At 37.3% G+C, this 27114-nt stretch overlaps 1 protein-coding gene, 1 long non-coding RNA gene and 1 pseudogene across 4 annotated transcripts in view; 2 read left to right on the top strand and 1 right to left on the bottom strand.

Annotated features, from left to right (window-relative positions):
- CPM (carboxypeptidase M) overlaps positions 1-24956 on the top strand; it is a 57449-nt gene extending 32493 nt beyond the window's left edge. For both annotated transcript variants that reach the window (XM_025040954.1, XM_006923725.3), the window contains exons 4-9: positions 4519-4691; positions 6121-6305; positions 7015-7182; positions 9996-10148; positions 18839-18987; positions 20959-24956. In XM_025040954.1, coding sequence (XP_024896722.1) covers positions 4519-4691; positions 6121-6305; positions 7015-7182; positions 9996-10148; positions 18839-18987; positions 20959-21201 — 1071 coding nt within the window. In that variant the 3' untranslated portion in view covers positions 21202-24956. The remainder of the gene's footprint in view (positions 1-4518; positions 4692-6120; positions 6306-7014; positions 7183-9995; positions 10149-18838; positions 18988-20958) is intronic.
- Positions 7471-20951, bottom strand: LOC107196532. 2 transcript variants are annotated; one of them, XR_001517950.2, is made up of 3 exons: positions 19048-20951; positions 9428-9517; positions 7471-8501 (listed from the first exon to the last, which is right to left on the bottom strand). It is a non-coding gene; the product is annotated as an uncharacterized LOC107196532 (long non-coding RNA). The 2 variants fall into 2 exon arrangements; XR_003043590.1 differs by having other exon boundaries at positions 7471-8498.
- Positions 17600-18128, top strand: LOC112472256 (annotated as a pseudogene).
- Positions 24957-27114: the final 2158 nt, after the last annotated feature.

The raw sequence follows: 27114 nt of genomic DNA, 5'->3' as shown, positions 1-27114 counted from the left end.
GGTCATAGCAATCTGAGACCAGAGCCTGAGCACTGAGCTCTGCCTCCTGTACTCTTTCGCTGCTTTTGGAGTGTTCTGATTTTATTGTTTTCACTTTTACATGTAGATCTTTGATCTATTTCAAATTAATTTCATTTAGATGGATACGTAGTTCCAGTGCCATTCAATGAGAAGATTTGGGCCCATTCATCATATAAAAGAGTAGCAAGCTCTTGGAGTAACACTGGAATGAATATCACCAAGTCACCTATTTCCGTCCCTTTCTTTTTCCTACTCCCTGACTTCCTCTCCTTGACTGCTGTGGCATCACACTGGGCAGCTAACACAGGTTTGATAAGCCTTTGTCACCTGATGTTCATGCTGTTTTCAGAACATCCTGGGAGTATTATTTCTGAGTTTCTACCTTTCTCATTTTAAGACTAGCAGGTGTTCTTCTAGACCATCCACTTCCTCCTTTGCACACACGTTGGTGTGCTGCACTGTAGAAGCCCCACTTCTGGGTTTAATTTATACAAGCTCCTAATTGGCAGTGCTGACACTGAAGTCTAATAATTGTTTTTAGTTGGAAGGGATGATGCCAGCACACACTGAGTGGGGCTTTCTAAAGCCATTCCCTCACTCCACAGACATTCACAGTGTTTGGGAGTGGGGTCTTTTTCCCCTCCTGCATCTCCCCCCACCCATTCTGTGGCTGGCTAACTTCGTGGTAAACTTATAACCCAATATCTACAATCAGAGCTTCACTGACAACTGGGGCCATGCCCTGAAACTGGGAACATCTAATACCCTCAGCCTTATGTGGGTGCAGGAGAACTGCCTGGGAAAATCGCTCCTTGTCTTTCTTCGAGCCCTCCCCTCTCTTGTTCTGTGCCTGTCTTCTATCCCAATTTTTAAAAACTTTGTAGAAAAAACTCTTATACACGGATAATCTCTAGATTGTTAAAACATATCTAATTCCTCTCTAATGGAAATATTGATGTGAAGCCTGCTTAAAGAGTTGGGTGCCAGTTGTTTTTAACTAATATAGTAATAGGCAAAGTGCAGGTCAGAGGCTGGGTTCGCAAGGCTCCCTTGACCTCAGGGCCCACGGTCGTGTGTAGTATGGGGGTAAGTGTTCAATATGTGTTTGTTAAACTTAAGTGAATTGCCAATTCTCATATTTTTTCTGGGGATTTTTTTAAAGCTTCTGTTTCTTAAACATACATGAATTATTTTTTCTGTGATGGTTTATTTGGGTATAGACTTTTGAAATGTCCACATCCTGCTTAGAATTTCACATTTGGTGGCATTGGTTTATAGTTTATTGTATTCCATATATAGATTGATGGAAAAAACGTTCCCAGAATAATAGTGACCATATTTTTCAACTTTAAAATAAAGGATACATTTATTTTCACACACTTTCTAGGTGTAGGAGACAGGTTATGAGATGTAGTTTGTATTTATAGATGTTCGTATCTGAAATGTATTCTAACGCTTACATGAGTAATAGGACATAATATCTGAAATTGTGCCTGTCCTGGAAAATCTGGGATGTGTGGTCAACATGCAGCAGAGTTTCCAAACTTACTAAAACAAAACAAAAAATTAAAGCTCATCTTTCCAAATGCACTTTCCAAGTTCTTTCTTCCACCACTATGCCAGATGATAGCAAAATGGCCTCAATTATACAGTGTGGCTTTGGATGATTCTTTCTTTTTGGATTTAGACAGAACTAATCTTTATTCCAGATGAAGTGTCTAATTCTTTTTAAACATGTATCAAATTCCTCATGTAACCATCCCTTTTCTCTTCATCTCCCATTTGGTGGAGCTGGTCCAGGATGACCAGAAATCCCAAGTCCTCGGCATGATCAGAATTGCTAATCCCACTCCTGTAAAATTCATTCAGTATTGAAAATCCTTTAAATGAAATAACTTGATCATTCGTACATCACCTCTCACTAAGCACCTTAAGTCCTTATGTTTTCAGAAAGTTCCTGAATAGTCTTGACCTTGTAATGGATTTGTCAACAGTAACAAGAGTCAATTTTGAATACAAAATGTACCGAGATCTGGGCAAGATAGCAGGGCTACAGAGAAAGCCCTTAGGATCCCTGCCCTCAAGGGCTTACATGGTGGAGTGGGGAGAGAGTGGTTGGTCAGGCCACTGTAATGTATGTGAGCAGTAAGAGGACGGCACAGGTGAGGAGAGTTGTGGGACCACAAAGGCAGGTCTTGAAACCCAGACTTTGGGAGGGGAGGGAAAAGTGTGCTAGACGATGTAGTATTTAGGCTGATACTTGAAGAAGGATTTAGCTAGCCAGTCAGACTAGTGAATTACATCTGTAACACACCATTGTGGAGCCCCCCAGAACTGACAGGCTTATTTTTTTCCCCAGAAGCTACATTACAATGTAGCATTTCAAAAACAGATTCCATCATTAGGATTGCTAAAGTTTTTGTGCTACCTGTCTCTCTCTATACAACACACTACGTTGTGGATTGTTTCTTCAAAAAAATTTTTTACTTTGTTTATAAACATTCTTTGAAGAGTTTGAACACGCAATTTTATCTATCTATAGCAAATTTCAGTTTGACTGAATCGAACTAAAACTGATAGAGAATTGTTTTCCGTTTTCTGGGTTATTGCCATTTTAAATGCCGGATGAATTATGAGTGAAAGGTTCCAGAAGCTGATGTGTTCATCCAGCCTTTCAGTTTCTTAATTAGTGATTCTCTCAATAAGTCTACACTCTCACAAGAAGAAAATGAGCATGCTAAATGAAAGGCTGGTTAAGTTACTGGAGATTGTTTTGACCACATTCTATCTTAAAATTTGGACTGTCCAAGGTTTCATAGTCAAAGACTTAATTTTAAATGTCGGGAGGTTTATACATAAAACATGAATGAGTATTTGAGACATTTATATTAAGGCTGGAGAGAATTAATTTGAATTATTTGGCATAAATCTGCTGTTAGAGAAGCAGCAAAATATGGCCCAACACAAAAAGAGGACTTTGTTTAATTCCCTGTGAAATTTCATTTGTTTACTTCAGCATTTTTTAAATTATCTGACTCTTAGTTGGTTCTTTAATGTATTTCCAAGATTTTTATTTACTCTCTGCAGTTAAAAACTTGCAATTTGTTTTGGCAGATGGAGACATACAGAAAATACCTTGGTTACGCATTTGTTTTCTTGAAAAAAAAAATCATGATTTTATTATTTTTCTTAGTCCCAGTTTCAATTATTTTGTGTTCACTAGGATAACAAATTCATAAAATGTGGTCTCCTTACTTGCTTGCCAGTGAGGGGCATAAAGAATGGAACTGCTCATCCTTTGTCACAGCAATGAATTCTTGCAGTGGAGTTGTAATCGAAAATTCTTTCCCTGCCCACTGCCAACATTAATGCTTCTGAGCTGTCCTTGTTTAATCGCCTGCTGCCCCGATTTCCCATTTACTAACCCTCAACAGCATCTGACCTTCTGTAAGAGGTAAATACCCCTTACTCAGAAAGAGATTTCTTGAACCCAGGATCAGAGAGAAATCGATACAGCCTAATCAAATCTTTCTATAATAAGACTGAAATGTGAATTCCTTTTTAAAATTTTTTTAAATATGAAAAATAGTAAATCTCCCTCTTGGGAATTGTAAAGCAAGATCTCTCACGGGCCTTCCGTTTCCTAATTTTTGGTACATAAATACTTTTAGGTGGATGTGACCATTTTCTTTTCATAGTCATGCTTTTATTTTAATGTACATTAGAAACACATCTAGCAAAATGATGACACAAAGTTTTTTATTTTTATTTAACGTAAGTACAATGTGAGCCAATTTAAAATATAAAAAAACAGTTTATAAAATATGCAGGTATGGCAAAACAACTGTGAGGATGATGTGCAAATGACTAAAGTTAACGAGAATGTGGAAATCAGACATACGGTGAAAAGTTGCACAAATGTGCACCAGGGGAATTTGGAAACAAGAGAACTTGGAAATAGACGAATACAGAAACAGAAACCTGTTTAAATTATGCTTATTACAAACTTGGACTTTTCCTCGATTGAAAATCTACATGTCCAACACACAGATTCTCATCTGTCCCCCCGCTGAGACATCCCTGACGGCCCTCGTGGGCACCATGTGTTTTCGTGGAGACGCACAGCTCCCGTGCCAACCCCACCTCTTTCTCTGCCACTCCAGAAAGTATTTTACAAGGGAAGCAAATTGGAAATAGCATAATAAGAATAACTTTTACTCCACTCTAATTCATTTTTTAAAAGTAAATTATCTACAGATGAGTTTTTTTAATTAGCTTAAAACAAAACCAGAAAAAACCTTCTACTAACAATTTTCAGCACCCCCGTGATTGATTCCCACTTGCCAGAGTATCAGTGTGCTTGAGAAACTGTGGCCTCGCCACTGGTTTTGGCCTCAGGTACCCTGTGGTAGAGACCCTTGTTGGGGCATCTGTGCTTTGGAGCCTGTTTTCCTTGTTCTCTTCTGATCTAATGATGTCCCCTTTTCTCACATATAGACCGTAGGGCGAGAACTGTTGCTCCATTTAATTGACTATCTCGTAACCAGCGATGGAAAAGACCTTGAAATCACAAATTTAATCAATAGCACCCGGATACACATCATGCCTTCAATGAACCCAGATGGATTTGAAAATGTCAAAAAGCCTGACTGTTTTTACAGTAACGGAAGGTAATAATGGGCTAGTCGATCCTTATTTAAAACATAACAAAATAACGAACAGGCTCCCATCAGCATACCCCTTGGCCCTGTCCCAAGGAGTTAGTGAACCACCTCATAGCCTATGTCCTGTCATTGCTGTGCTGAAAAGTCCTCAGGGCCGCTTGCCCATTGCTTTGAGGATGAAAAGCAAAATCTTGAATAAGGCTGCTTTACTTCTGTGCCCACCTTACTGCTTCATTTGCCACTCCCCCTTACCTTCTCTCCCCTCCCCTGCTTCAGCCACTCTGACCCTCCTTCATCTCCTGGAACTACAGGTTCTTTCTCACCTCAGGCCTTCTGCACAACCAATTTCCCATTTCTCTCCCCTCCCACTGCTCAGCCTTTCCTCAAAGACTCTTTCTCTAATCTGTCATATATTAGGTTCCCGATTGTACTCTCATCACCTAGCACTTCACCTTCATAGCACAATGTTTAATGTCTAATTTCTTGTTTAATGTCTAAACTATAAGCTACCAGAGTCTTGTCCATTTTGTTTGTCATTTTTAAGTCCCCAGGGCCTAGCATAGTCCCTAGGCCCTCAATAGTTACCACTTGATTTATTAAGCAAGTACAAGAACTAACCCAAAAGAAGAGCGAGTCTTAAAGTATTTCTGATTTTTAAACAGTTTATTTTGTTTCAAGCTGCCTCAGGAAGTTTGGCATTTCTCAGATGTCTAATATATATTTATATTTGTGCGACTAAAAATTTGTTTGCTTTTACCAAAAATAAAATCTCACCACTTGATCCCCTTCAAGTGTTTGTAGCATATTTAAACATGGTCGGTCCACTTTTCAGAAATACATTTGTATAAAGTAGCACACTCCTGTTGTTTCTGTTATCAAATGCTATGTAAAAAGCCACCCCAAAAGTTAGGGACTTAAAACAACCACCTCTGTATTTACTCTCAATTCTGTAAATTGGGAACTCAGGCAGGGCAGGGCAGGGCAGGGCAGGGATGGCTAATCTCTGTGCTGTATCTGGGGCCTCAGCTAGGGTCTGGCTGAAACAGCTAGTGTGGAACCATGTCTGGAGTCTCAGTCCGGCTGTCACCTGGGTTCCCCATTTCTCCATGTGGACTGTCCACATGGCTAGCACTGGGATCTCAGGGTTCCATAAGGGACTGTTCCAAAAGCAAAAGCCCCCAAATGCAAAACACTTATCAAACCTCTGTTCACATCACAATAGCCATTGTCCCATTGGTGAGAGCAAGTCGCACAGGTGGGGACTACACGCTGCGTGAATGTCAAATGTGGTTCATTGGCAGCTGCCAAGGCAAACGTCCACCACCCTGTATTCATATTTAGAAACACCTGGAGCCCAAACCAAAGGTCCTCACACTGTATGAGTCCACATCCTCACATATCACCAGCGAACCCTAAAAACTTCTATCTTTTAAAGGGAAAATGATAACTTCTATGACCTGAACAGAAATTTCCCCGATGCGTTTGAGTTTAATAATGAAACAAGGCAGCCTGAAACTGTGGCAGTCATGGAGTGGCTGAAAACGGAGACATTTGTTCTCTCTGCAAACCTCCACGGCGGTGCCCTGGTGGCCAGTTACCCATTCGATAACGGCATTCCAGGTAAGCAAACATGGACCCCACTCTGGCTTCTAAGTCCAGAGTGCGACTGCAAACTCTGCCTCTGAATGGGGATAAACTCGTCTACTCTCTACTCAACTTATCCGAAAGGGCTTCATTTTCTCAACCCTGAGCCATCCTTCCTACCATTCACAAATAGTAGATGGGAAACATGACTGAGCTGACAAGCAACAACAGGATTACTTGACATTCATCAGTGAAATAGTAAAACTGGGATTTAGATTATCTCACAAGAGGCAACGTGGCTAAAAGAAAATAAAACTAGAACTTATCTTTCTTTGCTAATCATATGAGTAATCAATAACTGCTGACTCCTAAAACTGTGAGACGACGTATTTACCAAGGACTTAAAATATTATAGTAGTTTCATTTAACCCTTGTAGTACCTAAGGAAAGTTTATCATCCTCCAGAAATTAGCAAGAGTGACTAAGATAATATTTAACTTTTAAGCTGATTTAGGAGGAGCCTGGATATGTATATGGCCTATTTCGTGTGATGTCACCTTGTGTACGTTCATTAAAAACCAGGAAGAAGAGTAGAGGGAGCATTCGTGGAAGTGGGTAGAAGATTTCTCTCTAGGAAATTAAAGACTTTGTGTGTGATGTGATGATGTATTTGCTAATATGGTATCGTGTGCTTCCTCTTACTCTAACACCAACTGGAAGGTCTTGGTTTGTCTTTCACATACAGCAACTGGGACATTACACTACCGGAGCTTAACCCCCGATGATGATGTTTTTCAATATCTTGCAAATACCTACGCTTCGAGAAATCCCAACATGAAAGGAGATCAGTGTAAAAGTAAAATGAACTTTCCCAATGGAATTACGAATGGATACTCTTGGTATCCGCTCAAAGGTGAGTTGCTCTTCATTTCTACTATTCTTCTTATTGCCTGCACCCAGAGGTGACAGCTTGACAGCTGGTTTTTCTTGACCCCAGCAGTTGTCAAAAAGTTTATTAGGCACTGTGCAGTCCCTTCCATCGTGTCTCTGTCAGCTAATATCACAAGAACAGCGGGGGCGACTAATCGTTTGAGAGAAGCTCAGACATGTTCCTCACTGCCAAGGCGGCCTTCATTCACTCAGATGCTTGTTCAGCATTTTCCTACGAGTCAGTACTGTGCCAAAAAAGATGAACAGGACACAGATTTAACCCCAAGTTTAATAAGGAAGAGCAATGTGCAAATAAATCATTTTGATAGCAGTATAATTAGAATAAAAATAGAAATTCAGAAAAGGTACAGTGTACCAGAGGTATAAAGCCAAAATACAATGGGGAGTGGTGAAGATTGTGGAAAAATTTAATGTTTATGTCTCATCTAATGGGGACAGCTGCTCCTTCAATCCAGTTCATTATTGCCATGCGGCAGTGAGCAGGTCACAATATTGGTGCATCTTCCAGTTTGTAAAACAAGCTGGATTTATCCAATGAAGTCTCATGACTTTAAAGCCACATTGCTGGCTAAACAAAAGAGCTCTTCAGGCTGGATATAGTGTGTGGGGGCCTCCAGTTTTCCAGGAACAGGATGGCCAGGTGAGGGAGGTGGGTGTGAGGTGGGCGGGATGTTCTTATCAGAAGGAATGATATAAGCAGAAGCCCAAAGGTGTCAGAGAACTCATCCTAAAATAGGAACTGAGAGGTAATAGGAGAGACCTAGGATGGAAGGGTGAGGAAAGACAGTGGGCTGGAACCAGGAAAGTGTCCCCTTTGAGACTGTTCAGCCTGATCCTAACAACAGCAAGCTGCAGGCTACATTTCTGCATACAAGCCACTTCTCCAGTTGTCACACTGGATGCATAGGCTACCAAGTAGTCTTGCGCAAGCTGTTACTTTTGTATCTGGGCGGCTTTCTGCCAGCTTTCCAGGTAATATAAATAAGCACAGACTGCAACTGATAGGCAGCAGGGCCAGCTAGGTACCACAACATCCCAAACTTTTCTCTGCTGTCCTAGATCCAGCCTCCCCACATCCACCTCAGGGCTCCAGTCTAGTCTCTGCTCATCACTCTTCATCGGGAGGAAAGGGCCCCCTCCTGCCCAGTGGCAGAGCTGTCCTTCATGTGCACTGTGTATAACTTTTAAGACAGATCCAGATGTGTGGGAAATGAGCTAGGAATCCAGTCTTGCTGTCAGGAATTGTTTCCAAGTGTGCCTGCTTGTAAGCTGTGTATCCTTCTGAGGAAAAAAAAAAAAAAAGCAGACAGACAGCTATTTTGAAGAGCTTAAAACAAGTCATTCTGGCTCATCCTGGAGGTTCTGTCAGCTGAGACTGACTGGCCTTATCCAGAGCTGCGCACACTCTCCACACTTGGTATTCTCCGTCCTGCATGCTTTGCACACCTGCTTTGCCATTTAAATTCCTTCTACCTGAGACAGTCATCCTGCCAAGGGCTTTTGTTTTGTTTCTCTCACCACTCTTTCTCTCTTCTATTTCATGGTGAAAATGAGGTCAGAGAGAAAAATAAAACTCTTACAAGTAACAGAAAGGACAGAAATTCCTCCCTGGCTGGCATCTGGACCTACATAGATACTATTTACTATTTTGATATAATATTTTGACTATTTTCTTAACATAAAATTTTTTCTACTTTAGTACTTCCCAGATACTCTGATGGAGTTGGGAATATTTTATTGGGCAGATATCAAGTATAACAAATTAAAACCTGGCAGAAACTACTACTTTCAAAGTTACTATATTTCATCAAACTCAAGATGGCATTGATTATAAAATACAATGTACTACCAAGAAAGAAAAAAGGTTTCCAGCCAATCTAATGACATTTTTCAGCTGTCAAATTTAAGATACATCCCAATTCAGAGATTTTAAAATGTGAAAAGTTTTGCATTTTAGAAAATATGAAATATGATTATAAGCCTTTGAAAACAGGGTCTCTGGAGGTAAGAACTGGAAAGTAAGCTTGGGCAGTGGCAACCCCAGAAGCAGCAGGGGTTGGGCCTTCCCCCCCCGAGAGGCAGCACGGCAGCCTTTCCTTCCTCCCCAGAAGCAGTTTAGTGTCACAGGTAAGAGCACAGGGGCTGGGGCAGGAGCCCATGCTCTAGTCTGTCATCTGCTGGCTAGAATCCCTGGGCATGTTACTTACCATCTGTGATTAGGTTTCTTCAACTGTAAAATACAGGTAATAATTGCTGTGTGGCTTTAATGAGTTGATACAAAGTTCTTCGAACAGTACCTAGCAATAGTGAACACTCAGTAAATGTTGGCCATTATTATTCTTCCAAAGTAATATACTTAGCTTTACATAGTAAATGTATTTATAAATGATTTGTAGGAAAATTTTTAAAGAAATCTCACTGTAGTTTACATCAGTTTAAAATGTAATTTATGGAAGAAATATAATTGAAGAATTGTTTTTTGTAATGTATGATTACAAAATAAGACCCTTCCTCTACCCCTCACTTAATTCTAAGGCACAACTCAACTTCAATCAGCCATGATCCAGTTACCCATATGGGAATGTTTAGGATTGCCTGGTCATGCCTGGGTAATAAAATGTCAAGCCCTGATTTTATATGTTAATATGTCAAATTCATCTTTTCCTGTTTACATATATTTTCCTTGCAACTGTCTTCATTTGTCTTTAAGGTCCATGACACTTGGCTCGACTCCAATTTTAGACCCTAAAAAATATTAAATATGCTTTTATTTAGGTGGGATGCAAGATTACAACTACGTCTGGGCCCAGTGTTTTGAAATCACGTTGGAGCTGTCGTGCTGTAAATATCCTCGCGAGGAGAAGCTTCCATCCTTCTGGAATCATAATAAAGCCTCGTTGATTGAATATATGAAACAGGTGCACCTAGGTTTGTAAAGGTTTCTTATTAATTTGTTAACACAAAATATAGCATCTGGCAGAACCTTAGGGTCAAGAAAATGCAAGCCCCTATTTGTGTCTTCTAGGTATGGCCTCATTTTCAGTACCAGAACTAATGGTTAAGAATTCTCTGTGAATGAATATCTGCAGCATGTGATATTCAGTGCCCATCAGTTCACATAAGGGAAAGTATGATGGGTGTTACTTTAATTTGGTGGTGTAAAATCCAGAGTACTTCTAATTTTACATGTCGCATGACCTGAAAATCTGGCAAAAGAACAGGAAAACAGGTTATTACTATTACATCATTACTGATCACCCAGCTAGAAAAAGAGCCAAGTTCGCTTGTCATGTGCCACAAAATATCAAAGACTCAGAGAATATTGGACGTGCCATTTTGCATTTTTTCTAGAACTGGGGTAGTGACCTAGCACCGTTAGCTTTAACCTCTCCCACCCTTCGACTCTGCCAAATGACCTGGCACTGGGAAGCTTCCCAACCTGTTTTTTGATGGTTGGCTGGCTTTCATCACAGATGAACAGGCTAAATGTGGCAAGAGCGGTAGTTCTCAAACATGTGCAGTGGACTCACTGGGAGGGTTTGTTAAAACACGGATTGCCAAGTCCGACCCGAGAGTTTGATTTAGTGGGTCCTTGTATGGTTAACATCTTCCCAGGTGATGCTGATGCTGCTGTTCCAGGGCTCTGAAAACCACTGCACTAGAGGAACACCCTGCTGATAATGATGGTGGAATCACACACAGTTCAAGTTTATTTAATCAGTCTGTGTCTCTTTGGGCAGGCTCTTCTCCATTGCCAGATTTAAAGTTATTTTTCTCCATTCAGAATGGCTTGGGAGAAGAAACACATTAGGGATTGGCATAATAGTTATGGTACTACATCAAACCAAAGTAGAGGGTCTGTGTTTAAGAGGTTTGCGTCATAGGCCTGATGCATAATTGTAATTTTCTGTATGCTTCATGCTTCACACCAACGCTTTCTACCTGCTAAAAAGAGATGGAGATGGCCGAAGGAGGGAAAAGTCAGAAGCACAGGGGTACAGGGCTCAGAACAAGGACAATTAAGAGCTTCCCTTGGCCACACTTCCCCCAAATGGATGCCCCTCCCACTTTCATACCTTTATTCCCAGCCCCATGCCCCTACCCCAGCATAAGCATGCACAGATTATTAGTGAACTCACAGGGCTAAGACATACAATGGGGTGAGGTGGATTCCCTGTGATGGCAGATGTTACAAAATGTCATCTTTTTCACCAACATCTTAATAACATTTATTAAGCTTATTATTGGGTCTGTCTCCTTTCTAATTATGTCATCAAACTTTGTTCTCAGTCTTCTGGTTTCATATTCTGGTATTTGTCCATGAGATTTTCCTCATGAGGCACATAATAATTTAGCCTCCCTATTGTATTTCTACCTACATTGATCCTTTAGTGTGTTACTCTATTTTCTAAAATTCCTCTTTCAGCAGCATCAACATGGGAGGGCAACTGAACATGAAATATGCTCCAAGTAACTACACTACTATTTTCAGAATTTCAATCTACCTCTAAAGGTTTTCTGCCAAGCACTGAATTAAGACAGGCTCTGAAGTGCCATGCTGATATAATACTGACAGTGAAGAAGCTTTGTGCCATGCTGATATAATACTGACAGTGAAGAAGCTTTAAATAACATACAAATTACAGCATAACTCTTGTTATTATTAATTTGAAAGGCTTACAAGTCTATTTACACTAGGTTTTATAAAGAATATCTATCTGCCTGTCTCTATAATCAGATGTGCACAAGTCACTTAAAAATATATACATTAGCACATCAACCCTGCCCTCTTGTGGTTTAAAACAGGCATTTGTTTTTCTAGTTTTATCATGAAACCTTATTTCGAAATGCTGATAGAGTGTAGTTATTATTACTTGACAGAAAGGTTCTCTTCATATTGGTGCCCAGTAAGAAGCCAAAGAATAGCTGTGTTTGTAGGTGATGGGAGCAAATACCTCCTTATTGATATCATTCTGGTTTAAGAAAATTATTGCTATTTGTCAAGCTGCATCACATTATCTGGTCCAGTTTTACCACTTGCTAAAGATGCCTCTGAGTCTCTGAAATTTTGACCCATCTTTAAGTCTCTAGTCTATCTTGTCTGGGAAGGAAAGGCCTCCTGCTCTAATCCATCGCTCCAGGGCTCGGTGCAGTTGGAACAGATAGAAATGCCCACCTCCAGGTCTTCCCCTGAAAGAGGTATTTGCATATTTTAAAAGCTGCTGCCTTAAGTTCTGGCTTCTCATCAGCCTGAATCTAGGTACTGACTGAGATCCTCCCCTTTGGGACACTGACAGGTCTTGGCACACCCTTGACTACTGGGAGCCACTAAGAATAAAGTAGACTGCTTGGACAATCAATCACAAAGATTTGAGAGGCAACCAAGAGCTAGGGCAGGGTTGAACAATAAGATTCATCTCCTATACAAGGCCACTCCTTCAAGACTGGGAGAGGTGATTGTTTAATGCATGGAAACCAACACAGAGTAAAATAAAATGAAGAAATAAAGGAATATGTTCCAAACAAAAAGAAAGATAAAACCTCAGAAAAATAACTTAATGAAATGGAGGTAAGTGATTTACTTGATAGAGTTCAAAACAATGACCAATGCATGAACAAAATGAGAATTTCAGCAGAGAGAAGGAAAATATTAGACAGCACCAAAAAGAAGTCATGGAGCTGAAGAATACAACAGAACTGAAAACTACAATAGAGGGGCTCACTAACAGACTAGATGAAGTAGAAGAAAAGATCCATGAACTCAAAAACAGGACAATGGAACTCATCTAATCACAGCAGCAAAAAGAAAAAAGAATGAAAGAGAGTGAAGATAGCTGAAGGGACTTACAGAACAACATCAAGCAGACCAACATTTAGGGGTCTCAGAAGGAGGAGAGAGAAAGCGCAGAAAACTTATTTCTAGAAATAATGGCTAAAAAGTTCCATAAGCTGAGGAAAGATACAGACATCTAAATCCAGGAAGCCCAGAGAGTTCCAAATGAGATGAATCCAAAGAGGCCCACACCAAGACACATTGTAATTAAAGTGTCAGAAGTTAAAAGAGAAAATCTTAAAAGCAGCAAGAGAAAAACAACTTGTTACCTACCTACAAGAGAACCCCCATAAAATTATTAGCATACATTTTAACAGAAACTTTGCAGGCCAGAAGGGAGTTGCATGACATATTCAAAGTGCTGAAAGAAAAGAAATGCCAACCAAGAATATTCTACCTGGTAAAGTTGTCCTTCAGAATTGATGGAGAGAAAAAATTTTAAAGATAAGCAAAAGCTAAAGGAGTTCATCACTACTAGACTGGCCTTACAAGAAATGTTAAAGGAACTTTAAGCTGAAACAAAAACGGCACTAATTAGTAACAGGAAAACATATGAAAGTATAAATCTAACTGGTAAAGGTAAATATTTAGTAAAATTCAGAATAGCCTAGTATTGTAACAGTAGTGGGTAAATCACTTAGAAAGCTAATATGAAGGTTAAAAGACAAATGTAGTAAAAATATAACTTACAGTGATTTGCTAATGGATACACAAAGTAAAAAAATGTAATTTGTGACATCAAAAATATAAAATGTGAGTGGGGGAGTAAAAATGTAGAGCTTAAGAATGTGTTCAAACTTATTATCCACTTAAAATAGACTGTTGTAAATATAAGTAGTTTTATGTTGTCTCCTGGTAACTAGAAAGCAAAAACTTACACTAGATACACAAAAGATAAAGGAATCAAAGAATACCACTACAGAAAACCATCAGTTCACAAAGGAAGGGAGCAAGAAAATAAAGAATCAAAGGAATTACAAAACATCCAGAAGAAATTACCAAAATGACAGCAATTATATATCTATCAATAATCACTTTAAATGTAAATGGACTAAATTCTCCAAAAGACATTGAGTGGATAAATGGATAAAAAAAGCAAGATCCATCTATATGCTACCTATGACAGACTCCCTTCAAATATAAAAACACAGACACTGAAAGAAAGGGGGTGGAAAAGATATTCCATGCAAACTGAAACCAAAAGAAAGCTGAGGTAGCTATACTTATATCAGAAAAAATAGACTTTAAGACAAACTGTATTTAGAGATGTCATTATATGATAAGGAGGTTGATCCAACAAGATAAATTTGTAAATATGCACCCAACATGGGAGCACCTAAACTGTAATTAGAGATGTCATTATATGATAAGGGGGTTGATCCAACAAGATAAATTTGTAAATATGCACCCAACATGGGACCACCTAAATATATAAGGCAAATATAACAGACCTAAAAGGAGAAATAGACAGCAGTATAATAATAGTAGGGAAATTTAATACCCCACTTTCATCAATGGTTAGATCATCCAGGCCAAAAATCAATAAGGAATCACTGGCTTTAAATGACATGTTTGACCAGATGGGCTTAACAGACATATAAAGAACATTCCATCCAAAAGAACAAAATACACATACTTCTCAAGTGCAGATTGAACACTCCCTCCCCCAAAATCGTGTTAGGCCACAAAACAAGTCTTAATAAATTGAAAAAGAATGAAATCATATGATGCATCTTTTCTGACCACAATGGTATAAAACTAGAAATCAATTATGTGAAGAAAACTGGAAAATACACAAATGGGTAGAGATGAAACCACATTCTACTGACCAACAAATGGGTCAAAGAAGAAATCAAAAGAGAAATAAAAAATAACTTAAATAAAAATGGAAATATAGCATACCAAAACTTATGGGATACAGCAAAAGCACTTCTAAGAGGGAAGTTCATATCAATAAATGCCTATATTAAGAAACAAGATCTAAAATAAACAACCTAACATTGCACCTCAAGAAGTAGAAAAAGACAAAGAAACTAAGCCCTAAGTTCGTAGAAGGAAGAAAATAACAAAGATCAGAGCAGAAATAAATGAAATAGACTAAAAAGATAATAGAAAAGACCAATGGAACTAAGAGCTATTTGTTTGAAAAGATAAACAAAATCTTTAGCAAGACTCACCAAGAAAAAGAGAGAGGACTCAAATAAAATCTAAAATATAAGAGGAGACATTATAACTGATACCATAGAAATACAAAGGATCATAAGAGACTACTATTAACAATCAAACACCAAAAAATTGGACACCTAGAAGAAATGGTTAATTCCTAGAAACATATACCTACCATGACTGAATCATGAAGAAATAAAAAATCTGAACAGAACTTTTACTAGTAAGGAGATTGAATTAGTAATTAAAAAACAAAAACAAAAAAACACCCAACAAGCAAAAGCCCAAGACCAGACAACTCTTCCAAAAAATAGAAGAGGAGGGAAGACTCTCCAAATTTACCAGGCCAGCATTACCCTGATGCCAAAACCAGACAAGACAAGATTACAAGTCAATACCTCTGATGAACAGAGATGCAAAAATCCTCAACAAAATAGTAGAAACAGATTTCAACAATACATTAAAAGGATTATACATCATGATCGAGTAGAATTTATTCCAGGGATGCAAGGATGGTTCGACAGCCACAAATCAATTAATGTGATACATCACATTAACAGAATGAAAGATAAAAATCATGTGATCATCCCAATAAATGCAGCAAAAGCATCTGACAAAATTCAACTTCTATTTATGATAAAAACTCTCAACAAAGGGACATAAAGGAAACATACAAAATAATGAGGCCATATTTGACATATAATATGAGGCCATATATGATAAGTGCACAGCTAACATCATATTCAATGGTGAAAAGATGAAAGCTTTTCCTCTAAGATCAGGAACAAGGCAAGAATGCCCACTTTAGCTTTTAATCAATATAGTACTGGAAGTCCTAGCCAGACCAATTAGGCAAGAAAAAAAAAATAAAAGGCATTCAAATCAGAAAAGAAGAAGTAAACTGTCACTACTTGCAGATGACATGTTACATATAGAAAACTCTAAAGATTCTACCAAAAAATTGTTAGAATAAACAAATTCAGTAAAGTTACAGGACACAAAATCAACGTTCAAAAATCTGTTGCATGCCTATACATTAATAATAAGTTATCAGGAAAAGAAATTAAGAAAACTATCCCATTTAGAACTACATCCAGATGAATAAAACACCTAGGAATAAATTTAACTAAGTAGGTGAAGAACTGAACTCTGAAAATAATAAGACACTGAAGAAAGAAATTGAAGATTACATAAATAAATGGAAAGATAGTCTGTGCTTATGGATTGAAAGAATTTTGTTAAAATGTCCATACCGCACAAAGCAACCTACAGATTCATGCAATCCCTATCAAAATTCCAATGGCATTTTTCACAGAAATAGAACAATCCTAAAACTTGTATAGGACCACAAAAGACCCCGAAAAGCCAAAGTAATCTGAGAAAGAAGAACAATACTAGAGGAATCATGTTTCCTGATTTCAAACTATCCTACAAAGCTGCAGTAATCAAAACAGACACATAGATCAATGGAACAGAATAGAGAGAAACCAAGCTTATTCAAATATGACCATTTATGTAGGTAGGACAAGGAGCCAAGAATATACAATGGGAAAGGACAGACTCTTCAATAAATTGTGCTGGGAAAGCTGGACAGCCACATGTAAAAGAATGAAACTGGACCACTGTCTTACACTGTACACAGAAATTAACTCAAAATGAATTTAAGACTTGAATGTAAGACCTGAAACCATAAAACTCCTAGAAGAAAACATAGATGGTAGCAACTTGACATTGGTCTTCGTGATAATTTTTTTGGACCTGACACTGACAAAATTAAACAAGTGTGACTATATCAAACTAAAAAGCATCTGCATAGCAAAGGAAACCATGAACAAAATGAAAAGGCAACCTACTGAATGGAGAAAAATATTTGCAAATCATATATCTGATAAGGAGTTAATATTCAAAATACATAAAGAAGCCATACAACTCAATAGAAAAAAAAAAAATTCTATCAACAGGCAGTGGATCTGAATAGGCATTTTTCCAAAGACCACATACAGTTGGCAAACAGGTACATGAGAAGATGCTCAACATGACTAATCACCAAGGAAATGCAAATCAAAACCACCATGAGATATCACCTCACACCTGTTGGAATGGCTATTATCAAAAAGAGAAAACAAGAAATAACAAGTGTTGTCGAGGATATGAAGAAGGGAACCCTTGTGCATTGTTGGTGGAAATGTAAACTAGTGCAGCCACTATGGAAAACAGTATGGAGGTTTCTCAAAAAATTAAAACTAGAACTACCACATGATCGAACAATTCCACTTCTGGTATTTATCTGAATAAAATGAAAATATGAATTTGAACAGATATATGCACCCTCATGTTCACTGCAGCAGTGTTTAGAATAGCCAAGACATGGAAGCAACCTAACCTAAGTGTCCATCAATGGATGATTAAAGAAAATGTGGCACAAAGATGGCATTGAAAGCAAAGAAGGAAGTCCATGCCCCTCCCACAGCTGAAGCCAAAGCAAAGGCTTTGAAGGCAAAGAAAGCAGTGCTGAAAGGTGTCTACAGCCACAAAAAAAAAGAAGATAAGCACATCACCCATCTTCCAATGGCCCGAGACACTTTCGTAAGGCAGCCCAAATATCCGCGGAAGAGCATCTCCAGGAGAAACAAGCTTGACCACTATGCCATCATCAAGTTACCCCTGACTACTGAGTCAGCCATGAAGAAGACAGAAGACAACAATACACTTGAGTTCATTGTGGATGTCAAGGCCAACAAGCACCAGATCAAACAGGCTGTGAAGAAGCTCTATGACACTGACATGGCCAAGGTCAACACCCTGATCAGGACTGATGGAGAGAAGAAGGCATATGTTCGACTGGCTCCCAACTATGCTGCTTTGGATGTTACCAACAAAATTGGGACCAACTAAACTGAGTCCAGCAGACTAATTCTAAATATAAAAATAAATATAAAAACTTTTTACTGTAAAATAAAATGTGGTATATATTTATAATGGAATATTAAGTCAGCCATAAAAAAGAATGAAATCTTTCCATTTGCTACAACATGGACGGACCTTGAGGGCATTATGCTAAGTGATAAGTAAGAGAAAGACAAATACCACATGATCTCACTTATACATGTAATCTAAAAAAACAAAACAAAATTGAACTCAGAGATTCAGAAAACAGACTGGTAGCTGCCAGATGCAGGGGATAGGCAAGATGGGTGAAGGTGGTCAAAAGGTACAAAACTCCAGTTATAAAATATGTAAGTCCTGGGGATGTAATGTACAGCATGGTGAATATAGTTAATAATACTGTATTGTATATTTGAAATTTGCTAAGAGAGTAAATTTTAACAATTCATATCAAAAAAACTTAACTATGAAATTTTAACTATCAAAAAAAAGTTTAACTATGTTAACTATATTGTGATCATTTTGTAATATGTACATATAAATCATGTTGTACATCTGAACCTAATATGATATATGTCAATTATGTCTCAATTTTTAAAAAATGTTTACTTTCTATTCTCAAACATTTTATTAACACAGAAGAGCTAATATTTTTTCTTAAATAATTACAAGAATTTTTTTTCCTATGCCATAAAATGTAGTATTAACATTTAATTCTCTTTTTATCTTGCAGGTGTAAAGGGTCAAGTGTTGGATCAGAATGGAAATCCATTACCCAATGTAATTGTAGAAGTTCAAGATAGAAAACATATCTGCCCCTATAAAACCAACAAATTTGGAGAGTATTATCTCCTGCTCTTACCTGGGTCCTATATATTAAATGTATGTATACAGTTCTAGTTATTGTTATTAAAATAGAATTATAAAACTCACAATACTTACCCAGAAGGAATCTAAAATAAGTCTGGAAAGTCCAAAAGTAGTATATCAGGGCAGAAGGAAAGGACAGCATCAGACTAGCTTTCGGCAGGAGTGAGAGAGGTGAGCATGATAGGGACAAACCAAAAAAATCATGTTTTTTCTCAGCTAGCAATTTTTTTAATGGAAGCCAAATCCTATTTCTTGTGATACCTTTTATAATTAAAAAAATAAGTAAATAAACAAACCTTAATAATAAGAAAATTAAACAATATAGCCAAAGTACTTCCAAGCTTCATGAAATACCATTTTAACACCCATTCCATGAAACATAATTTCTGCTATTAAAAAGCAGATCAGGACACAAGTTCTTTAGAATTCACTGTAAGTAAAATTTGATCCACACATTTTACTACTATATTTAGCAAGTGAATGACATATTTTGTATCACTTTCATAAAAATGATGGTGAGTTTCCCAATCAATACAAGTAAAATTCCAGGTTTTAATTCTAATTTAAATGCATGTTTCTGAATCATTTCTTCCTAATAGGAAGCATGGACTGGTTTGAGCCAGAGTAGGTTTAAGTAAATGAACTAAATGAATAAGTACCTGATTTAGTTGGCCAGATGGTGCCTCTTCCTCTTTGATAAGACTCTTCCCTAAGAAACTCAGGATTCTTCTACTTTGCTTAGTAGATCTGATGCCAGCCCCACCAGTTGTTCTGAGCAGAGGTGCTCCTAAGAGAAGGTAGTCATCTATTCTGTAGTAAAAATTGTCTTTATATTTCATTATTTCATCTGTAGGACACAATAAAGGCATGGTTTTCAGTTTTAAAAGTTCTATAGAATTCAGAGCCTCTCTGCCCCATAGGTGAGCCTCTCCGCTCCATAGGTTGTCCCCACTGAGCCTGCCAGTGGGGCTCATCAATTGCTAATTCTCTTCTTGAGAATCTCTCCTCCCACTGAGAAAATTGATAGAGCTAGAAAGCCTCAAGTCACTGTACATCTTTGCCTAAATAAAAGGCCTTTTATTTTCCTGTTATTTACTGTAACATCTCCATTCTATGAAAAAAGAAGGGGGGGGAGCAGTTCCTTGTAGTGAATCTAAATTTTTTTTATGCAATCCCATAAATAAGCGACACCTTTATAAAATAGTTATGAACTGTTCATTTCCAATTACTTAGACTAACACAGTACATGTTGCCTTTAGCTACTATTTCTAGAAGATTGGAAAGCAAGACTTTGGAAGCTGAAATGTGTGGTTAAAATACATACCAATTAATGATTATGTAAATGTTATTCCCCATTCTTTTCTCTCTCCACCATATATAATAAAAGCATTTCTCAGCGGACATAGTCTATAATTAGTTTAGCATTTGTCCTATTTTCCCTGATCATTCCCCAACAACAACAAAAAAACAAATCTAGCTGAAGAGTCAGACTCATGAACTAAACCAGGTAAAATCAAAGCTTTATAACAAAGCAATAAGCTTGTACACTTAGATCAGCCACAAGGAAAATGGAATACATTGAGAAAATAATTCCACTTATAAATAATCTTGATACCCAATCAAGATATTAAGTACAGGCTTAGGACAAAGGGAAACAGTCAGCTCTTTACCTTTGCTCTCCATGAAAATGATGGGGCAGAATCAGTCTATTGCTTCCTTCTCTTACATCTTCAGATAGGGGATCTATCTTTATTTCACTTTGTAATTCTTGGCAATGGCATTAACAACTATGGTCCATATCGACAGACATTGAATAACTCTTTCAGTGAGCAGGACTGAAGCAATTACTAGCCTGGGAGGCCTGGCACTTTACTACATGTATTTCATAAAGGCTGCATTTTAGCAGTGGGTATCAGTGTTTTCAGTGTTGGCACCACGAAACATCTGAAATCACTCAAATAATTGTTTCTTGTTTCTTCTCAGGTTACATTTCCTGGACACAATCCATACCTCATGAAGGTGATTATTCCAAAAAAATCCCAGGACTTCAGTGCTTTTAAAAAGGATATTGTACTTTCATTCAGAGGGCAACTGGATTCCATCCCAGTATCAAATCCTCCATGTCCTCTGATTCCTCTATACAGAAATTTGCCAAGCCACTCAGCTGCAACAAAGCCTAGTGTGTTCTTATTTTTAGTGACTCTTTTTCACATATTGTTCAAATAAAGCAAAATGTGAAACTCAACTCCCATCACCACCTGGAATCAGGGATTTCTCATGCCAGGTTATTGCAAATCTGACTTCCTCTGTGGGACAACTGGACAAACTCCACTGGTCCTTCTCCAAGAAGATAAGTGGTTATTTCCAAATCCTGCAACAAGCAATGTGTGGTGATAACGAAAGGAATGATTTAGTCTTGATGATGAATGGAAGACACCTACCTTTCAAGTATTGCCCATTTATAATTTTAAAGTAGTCTTAGAAATTTTTAAGAAGTTAAAACTTGAGAAGCAAAAAAAGAAGTTCCTGCAAGAAAAAAAAGGCTAATTTTGTATACAGAGAGCCAGATGAATATAAGCAATGAAGATGAACATTTATTGATCACCTGTTATATACAAGACCTTGCTGTAAGTGCTATATGTGAAGAGATAGTGCCATATATAATTAGTTCTCAGGGCAGGGGGAAATGACAGGACTGGAAATATTTAGTTTTGCAAATATTCTTAGGAAATATGAGAGAATACAGGAAAATATGGACCTAATAGGATGACAAGGTGGTGCCTGAGTTCCAAAACAGGTCAATTAAGTGTCCTTGCCCTTCTGTACCCAGATGCCACAATCCTCTTATGCTGATAACCCCCAAGTGTGTAATTCTAGCCTCTTGCCTGAGCTTCAGACTACATCCAACTGCCCACTGGACACATCCACCTGGATGTGACCCACAGGTGCCTCAGACTTATGTTGAAAATTGAACATACTTTTCTCTCTAGAGCGGCTCTATTTTCTGTCTCAATTACTGGTACTACCACACTAGAAACCTGGGAGTCATCCTGGATACTTCCTCCTCCTCATCCCATATATTCAGTCACTAAAGACTGATGTTAATTATAAATGTTGGTTGACCCTACTCTCCCTCCGTGCCTACTAACACTGCCACGTTTCAGCCATCATAGCTCACCTGCACCACTGCAACAGCTTTACTAGGTCTCTTCCTCCCAGCCTTCTCCTCTTCAGATCCATCCTTCACACAGTACTAGGCAAGGGGATCTGTTTAAAACACAATTCAACAATCGTTTGTAGTTCCTATTCATGTAATGTCCTGGTGTGTCCGTGTCTGAAATGCCATTCTGATCCACTACATTTTCTTTCCCCCTCCTTTAAAACTCATTTCAGGTATGAACGCTAGGAAGCCTTTGCTGACCATCAGGCCATTCCTTTCCATTTCATCCCCTTCTAGTCAATCTGGGTGCTGTTACTCTTTGTTCCCCCAAACAAGTTGACTCTATTACTGGATTTACAACACTGTTATGATTTTCTATTTCCATATGTGAATTTTCTCTAGCAGAGTGGGACGTCTGAGGCCAGAGGCTAATTTGTTTGGAAAAAATTTTTTTTTTTAATCCTCAGAGCCTAGAACATATTAGGAAATGAACAAAGGATTCCAGCAATCTCCTACTCCTAATCTCTCCCAGAAACTGTAGGGCTTTGAGTCATTTTATAAAACTAGGTCCCATGCTCTGACAATTTCTGACTCACTAGTAACACTGACAGAAGAGTGTTTTCATATATGTATCAAGAAATAAATTCAAATAGGGTGCTTTTACTAGACTTTGCATTTTTCCTAAGGTTTGTAGTAAAGGTATTATGTTACCTATTAATAACACTATAGCTACCTTTTATCAGAAAACATTTTTTATCATCAGTACACAATATGAAGCAATTGTTCACTATAATGAGTTAACCTAACTTAAAACATTATATGTAAGAATAGGGGGAGGGAAGTATCAAACAGAAAAAAAGAGCAACCCTGGTAAGCTGATCCCTGGTAAACTGACCTAAGTCCTGTGTATTGCTCATGGAAAGTGAGTGTCCCTGGCTGTTTTAAATGGAAAGTTCTGAAGGATCTGGAAATGAAACAATCCAAATGAATGGGAGATACATGGGCATTTAGGAGCTATTCCTGTGGCAAACTTATTCTACATGCACAAAATCATAAATGTTTAATATGAACAGAATTTGTAGTCTTCTTTGAATCAGTTCTTTTAAATCTGGCAATAACCTAAATATCTTGATCATTTTTATTTAAATAAAAGTAATTTAATATATACTTGAAAGTATATATAATGCAGAAAATGGTTTTGTATATTATGAATAAAAGTATATAAAATTCAGCTTGATTTACCATCAAGCCCTAAACAATTTTCCAAGTAGGCATTCTGAGTTCTAATTTTTCCTTTTCTAAGATAATTTTTGAAAGGACACAAACCAAAATCTGAATTGGTTCATGAGCCTTAATGTAATTTCTTAAATGTTTTTAAAATCAGGTATTTCATCAGAATCAAACATAATCATTTAGAGACAAGCAAAACAATTACAGTAATCTCCAAACCAAATCTAAACCAAACCTGAATTTAATTTGGGGTACGTATTTTGCAGCGATGGCTCTGTGCTCAAAAGTAAATTTTGCAACAAGGATTTAGTACGGTAGTATTCCAGCTACATCCTTCACTAATCAAGTAAAGTGTCCAAGAGGAACAACTATGGAATTCTGATTATAGTCAGACCAGATTCCCACATCACCCTGCATGACACCTTGCCTACTGTTCCCTACCCTCATATGCTCCTCAGGTTCTAAGTTCAGGTATAACTCCTTTTATAGAGAAACCAACATGGTAAAGGTTTTCAAAACAGAAGATTGCACATGGGAGTAAAATGATGAAAGACAGGAGCTCTGGTTTCAAACTCACCCTATGTTCAATTTCCTTACCTGTAAAATGAAGGCCTCTGCTTGACTCAGATTCTCTGTCAGAAACAGTGATATGTCATACTTTGGTGCCATTTTTTGTGCTTGCTCAGGTCGAGGAAGGATAATTAACACTCAGGTGGTAAATATTTTGAAGGCAATATATCTTATTAAGGACCAAATCTTTTGCCTCAGATACAAACAGAATTGGTCTGAAAACTGAAACATTGCTTAGTTAGAATGATCATTTAATATTTAAGGAAACTTTTATGAAGTAACAGCTTTTCCTGATGTACCTACTCAAATTATGAAAAATGTTGAATGAATCTAACTGGTGGGAGTATTTTAGAGATGAGTACCTGCAGATGAGTGTCAGTGTTGATTTTGGTGCTTAATTTATCACAGACTTGAGCTGTTGGATATATCAGAAATGTTAAAAGCCTCTACTCAACATTTCTGAAAGTCTTAAGAAATCGTTTGGTTCCAGAAGCAAATATGAAATTTATTCTACCTTTAAAAAGCAAAAATATGACACTTGATTGGAAATGTCTTTTTCTAGGAAATCCAGAAAAATGAGCATAGTATATTTCTCATTGCAACAGGATAAGCTGCTTATTAAGAAGGTTGATTCTTATTGGTGAAAATAAAGTTGATCTCTATTTTATGACAGACCCCTTATATCTTCCTTTTGAGTTTATATGGTTAAAGAGAAAAAAGTTAATAACACCTAACATAGAAGTTTGGAGAAAGTCTAACTTTGTTATAGACTTTAACGAAGTCACTAATAAGCAGGTATTGTACTGTATTGCTTACAAGCTGTTTTATCATACTTTAGCATGCAAACTACCCCACAGCCATTTATACATGTTTCACAAATGATTTTACAAGTTTTCTTTCTAAGAACTTAAAATGCACGAATTGTCTAAGACTGTAAAGTTTTATTGGGTATTGGCCATGACTACCTCTGAATTGAGTAAATCTAGAATGTTTATTCTCAATAAATTAATATTCATGTAAACAATGCAGTTTCTTTCCATTACATTAACTTGAAAACAAGTACTTATGAAAGTGTAACAAAGACCACGTACCAGAGAACTGATTACTGCCAAATAAAACCTGGGAAAAATCAAATGACATTTTATGAGGCAATAATATTGCAACCACCCTTCAAAGCCCTGATAGTCCTCCCAGAATAGTTTATACATGATATACACCCATCCTAATGTTATAATCCAAATTAATTTGTACTTTGGGCAGATAAAAAGTGTGCCTTCTGGTTAAAAAAAAAAAAAAAATTCACAATGCACATTAAGGTAGTAAAGGGTCAGAGAAATCATGCAAGAAATGGGATTCCCCCAACATACTTAGCTATGGAAACATTTTCTTAAATAATTTAGCCTAGTACTGTCCCTATGAACTTACTTTCCTAGATTTCCAAACACATTTTGGGAAATGCTGAGTTAGGGAGAAGTCTTTTGTCCTAAATAAATAAATTGCTAAATAAGTGTCCTAAATAATAAAGTGCTTTTGACACAGAGCATACTTATAAACAAAGAATTTGCCTCCTATAGGAATTGAAAACCTAACAGCCCTGTTTCACTGATGCAATCCCTGATATTAAATTTCTAGTCATAGGACAGAGAAGTTGGGCTCAAGTTTGCCTGCCCACTGAAACACACTAAAAAATGATAGTGTAAATGAGACAAGGCTGAGTAGGATAGCTAACTTACAGATATCAATTTCTAAAAAGTGATAAATATCTCAATTTAGAAAATAAATTGGAAAGTTTTTCTATTTTCAAAAGGGAATTCATTACATACGAATCCCTTTGCAGAAATCTCCTGGTACATTTTAGCCAGACTTCGATAGTTAAATTGAAGCTCCTTAAAGCATCCATTACTCTCCATTCTTCCCTGCCCGCCATAAAAACAAGGTACAATTTTTAAATCAACTAAAATTTAGAAATATTAGACATAGCAAGAAAAGTAAAATAAAGTATAAACAAGTTATTATTCCATTCTGAAATTTCTATTTACTAGTTTTATAATGAAAAGCAACTTATTTAAAGAATGGAACCTCAAATTTTGGAAGTACCAGTTTATACAAATAATTTGCTACACCATCGTACATACTCACTACAGATTTCCAGAGTTTATAGTAAAATGATTAACTTGGGTCAAAGTCAATAAATTTTTTCTGATTGATCAAAGATATCTGTACTTCCACACGAAAGCAATGTTTTTACATATCGTGTTTGTCTCATGACGCTCTGAAGGATAAATAATGAAGGATTTCAGGACTGAAAGGTGAAGCTTGTGTTTTAACTGAGCATAGAATTCTCATTATTCTAGCCCAGCAATCTCTTCTGGGAGTATTCTGTCCACTGTGTTATGGGTCTATTTACCATGAGTGGATGCCTTCAGAGAAACCAATGTTGTGCTTCCACCTAGTGGTTAAAAAAGTGTTTAAAAGATTTGGTCTTCACTAGCCTCAAAAACAAACAAACAAACAAAAAAAAACGAATGATTGTGATAAAAGGAGAAAAGTATTTTTTAATGCAGAGGGATTTTTTTTTTTTTTAAGGAAAAGCTTTTCCAATTGTTACAATCCTGACATTGTATCAACTTTTAAAGAAAATTGTTCCCTTATTTTCAAAATGGCTTTTAAAACTGCCTTTTTTCCTCTTGTAAATTAGGGAAAACTGCATATTTGCTTTCCTTGCCAATTGAAATCCTTTACTAAATGCCTACTGTGCACACAATGCACTATAGTAGACACCTGGGAGAAAAGGACAGGAAAGCATGTTACAATCAACTACTGTGGAGAGTACAAAACAATATGTCAGTGAACTTGTGTGAAAAATACCTGAGACTATGTATGTATGTATGTATGTATGTATAAAGATAGGGTTAATTCGAGGTTACCTCAGCTGGGTTTTAGAAGTGGTTATGGTCATGAATAGATGCAAGGATATAATTAAACGCCTGTCATTTATTAGAAGGCCTTACTACCTGCCAGACCCCAACCTTGGCTCCATTTATTTATTGTCTAATTCTAAGGGTACTAAGTACTGGATCTGCTATTTGAATTTAGCCCTTCCCACTCCACAGGATGAAAATAAAAAGTAACGGGAGAGTCAGGAAAACAAGTGAACTTTGTTACACTACAAAGGATGA

Source organism: Pteropus alecto, unplaced genomic scaffold, assembly GCF_000325575.1.
Source record: "Pteropus alecto unplaced genomic scaffold, ASM32557v1 scaffold76, whole genome shotgun sequence".
In the NCBI taxonomy this organism is placed as follows: domain Eukaryota; kingdom Metazoa; phylum Chordata; class Mammalia; order Chiroptera; family Pteropodidae; genus Pteropus; species Pteropus alecto.
This window is presented reverse-complemented; position numbering and strand designations above follow the sequence as displayed.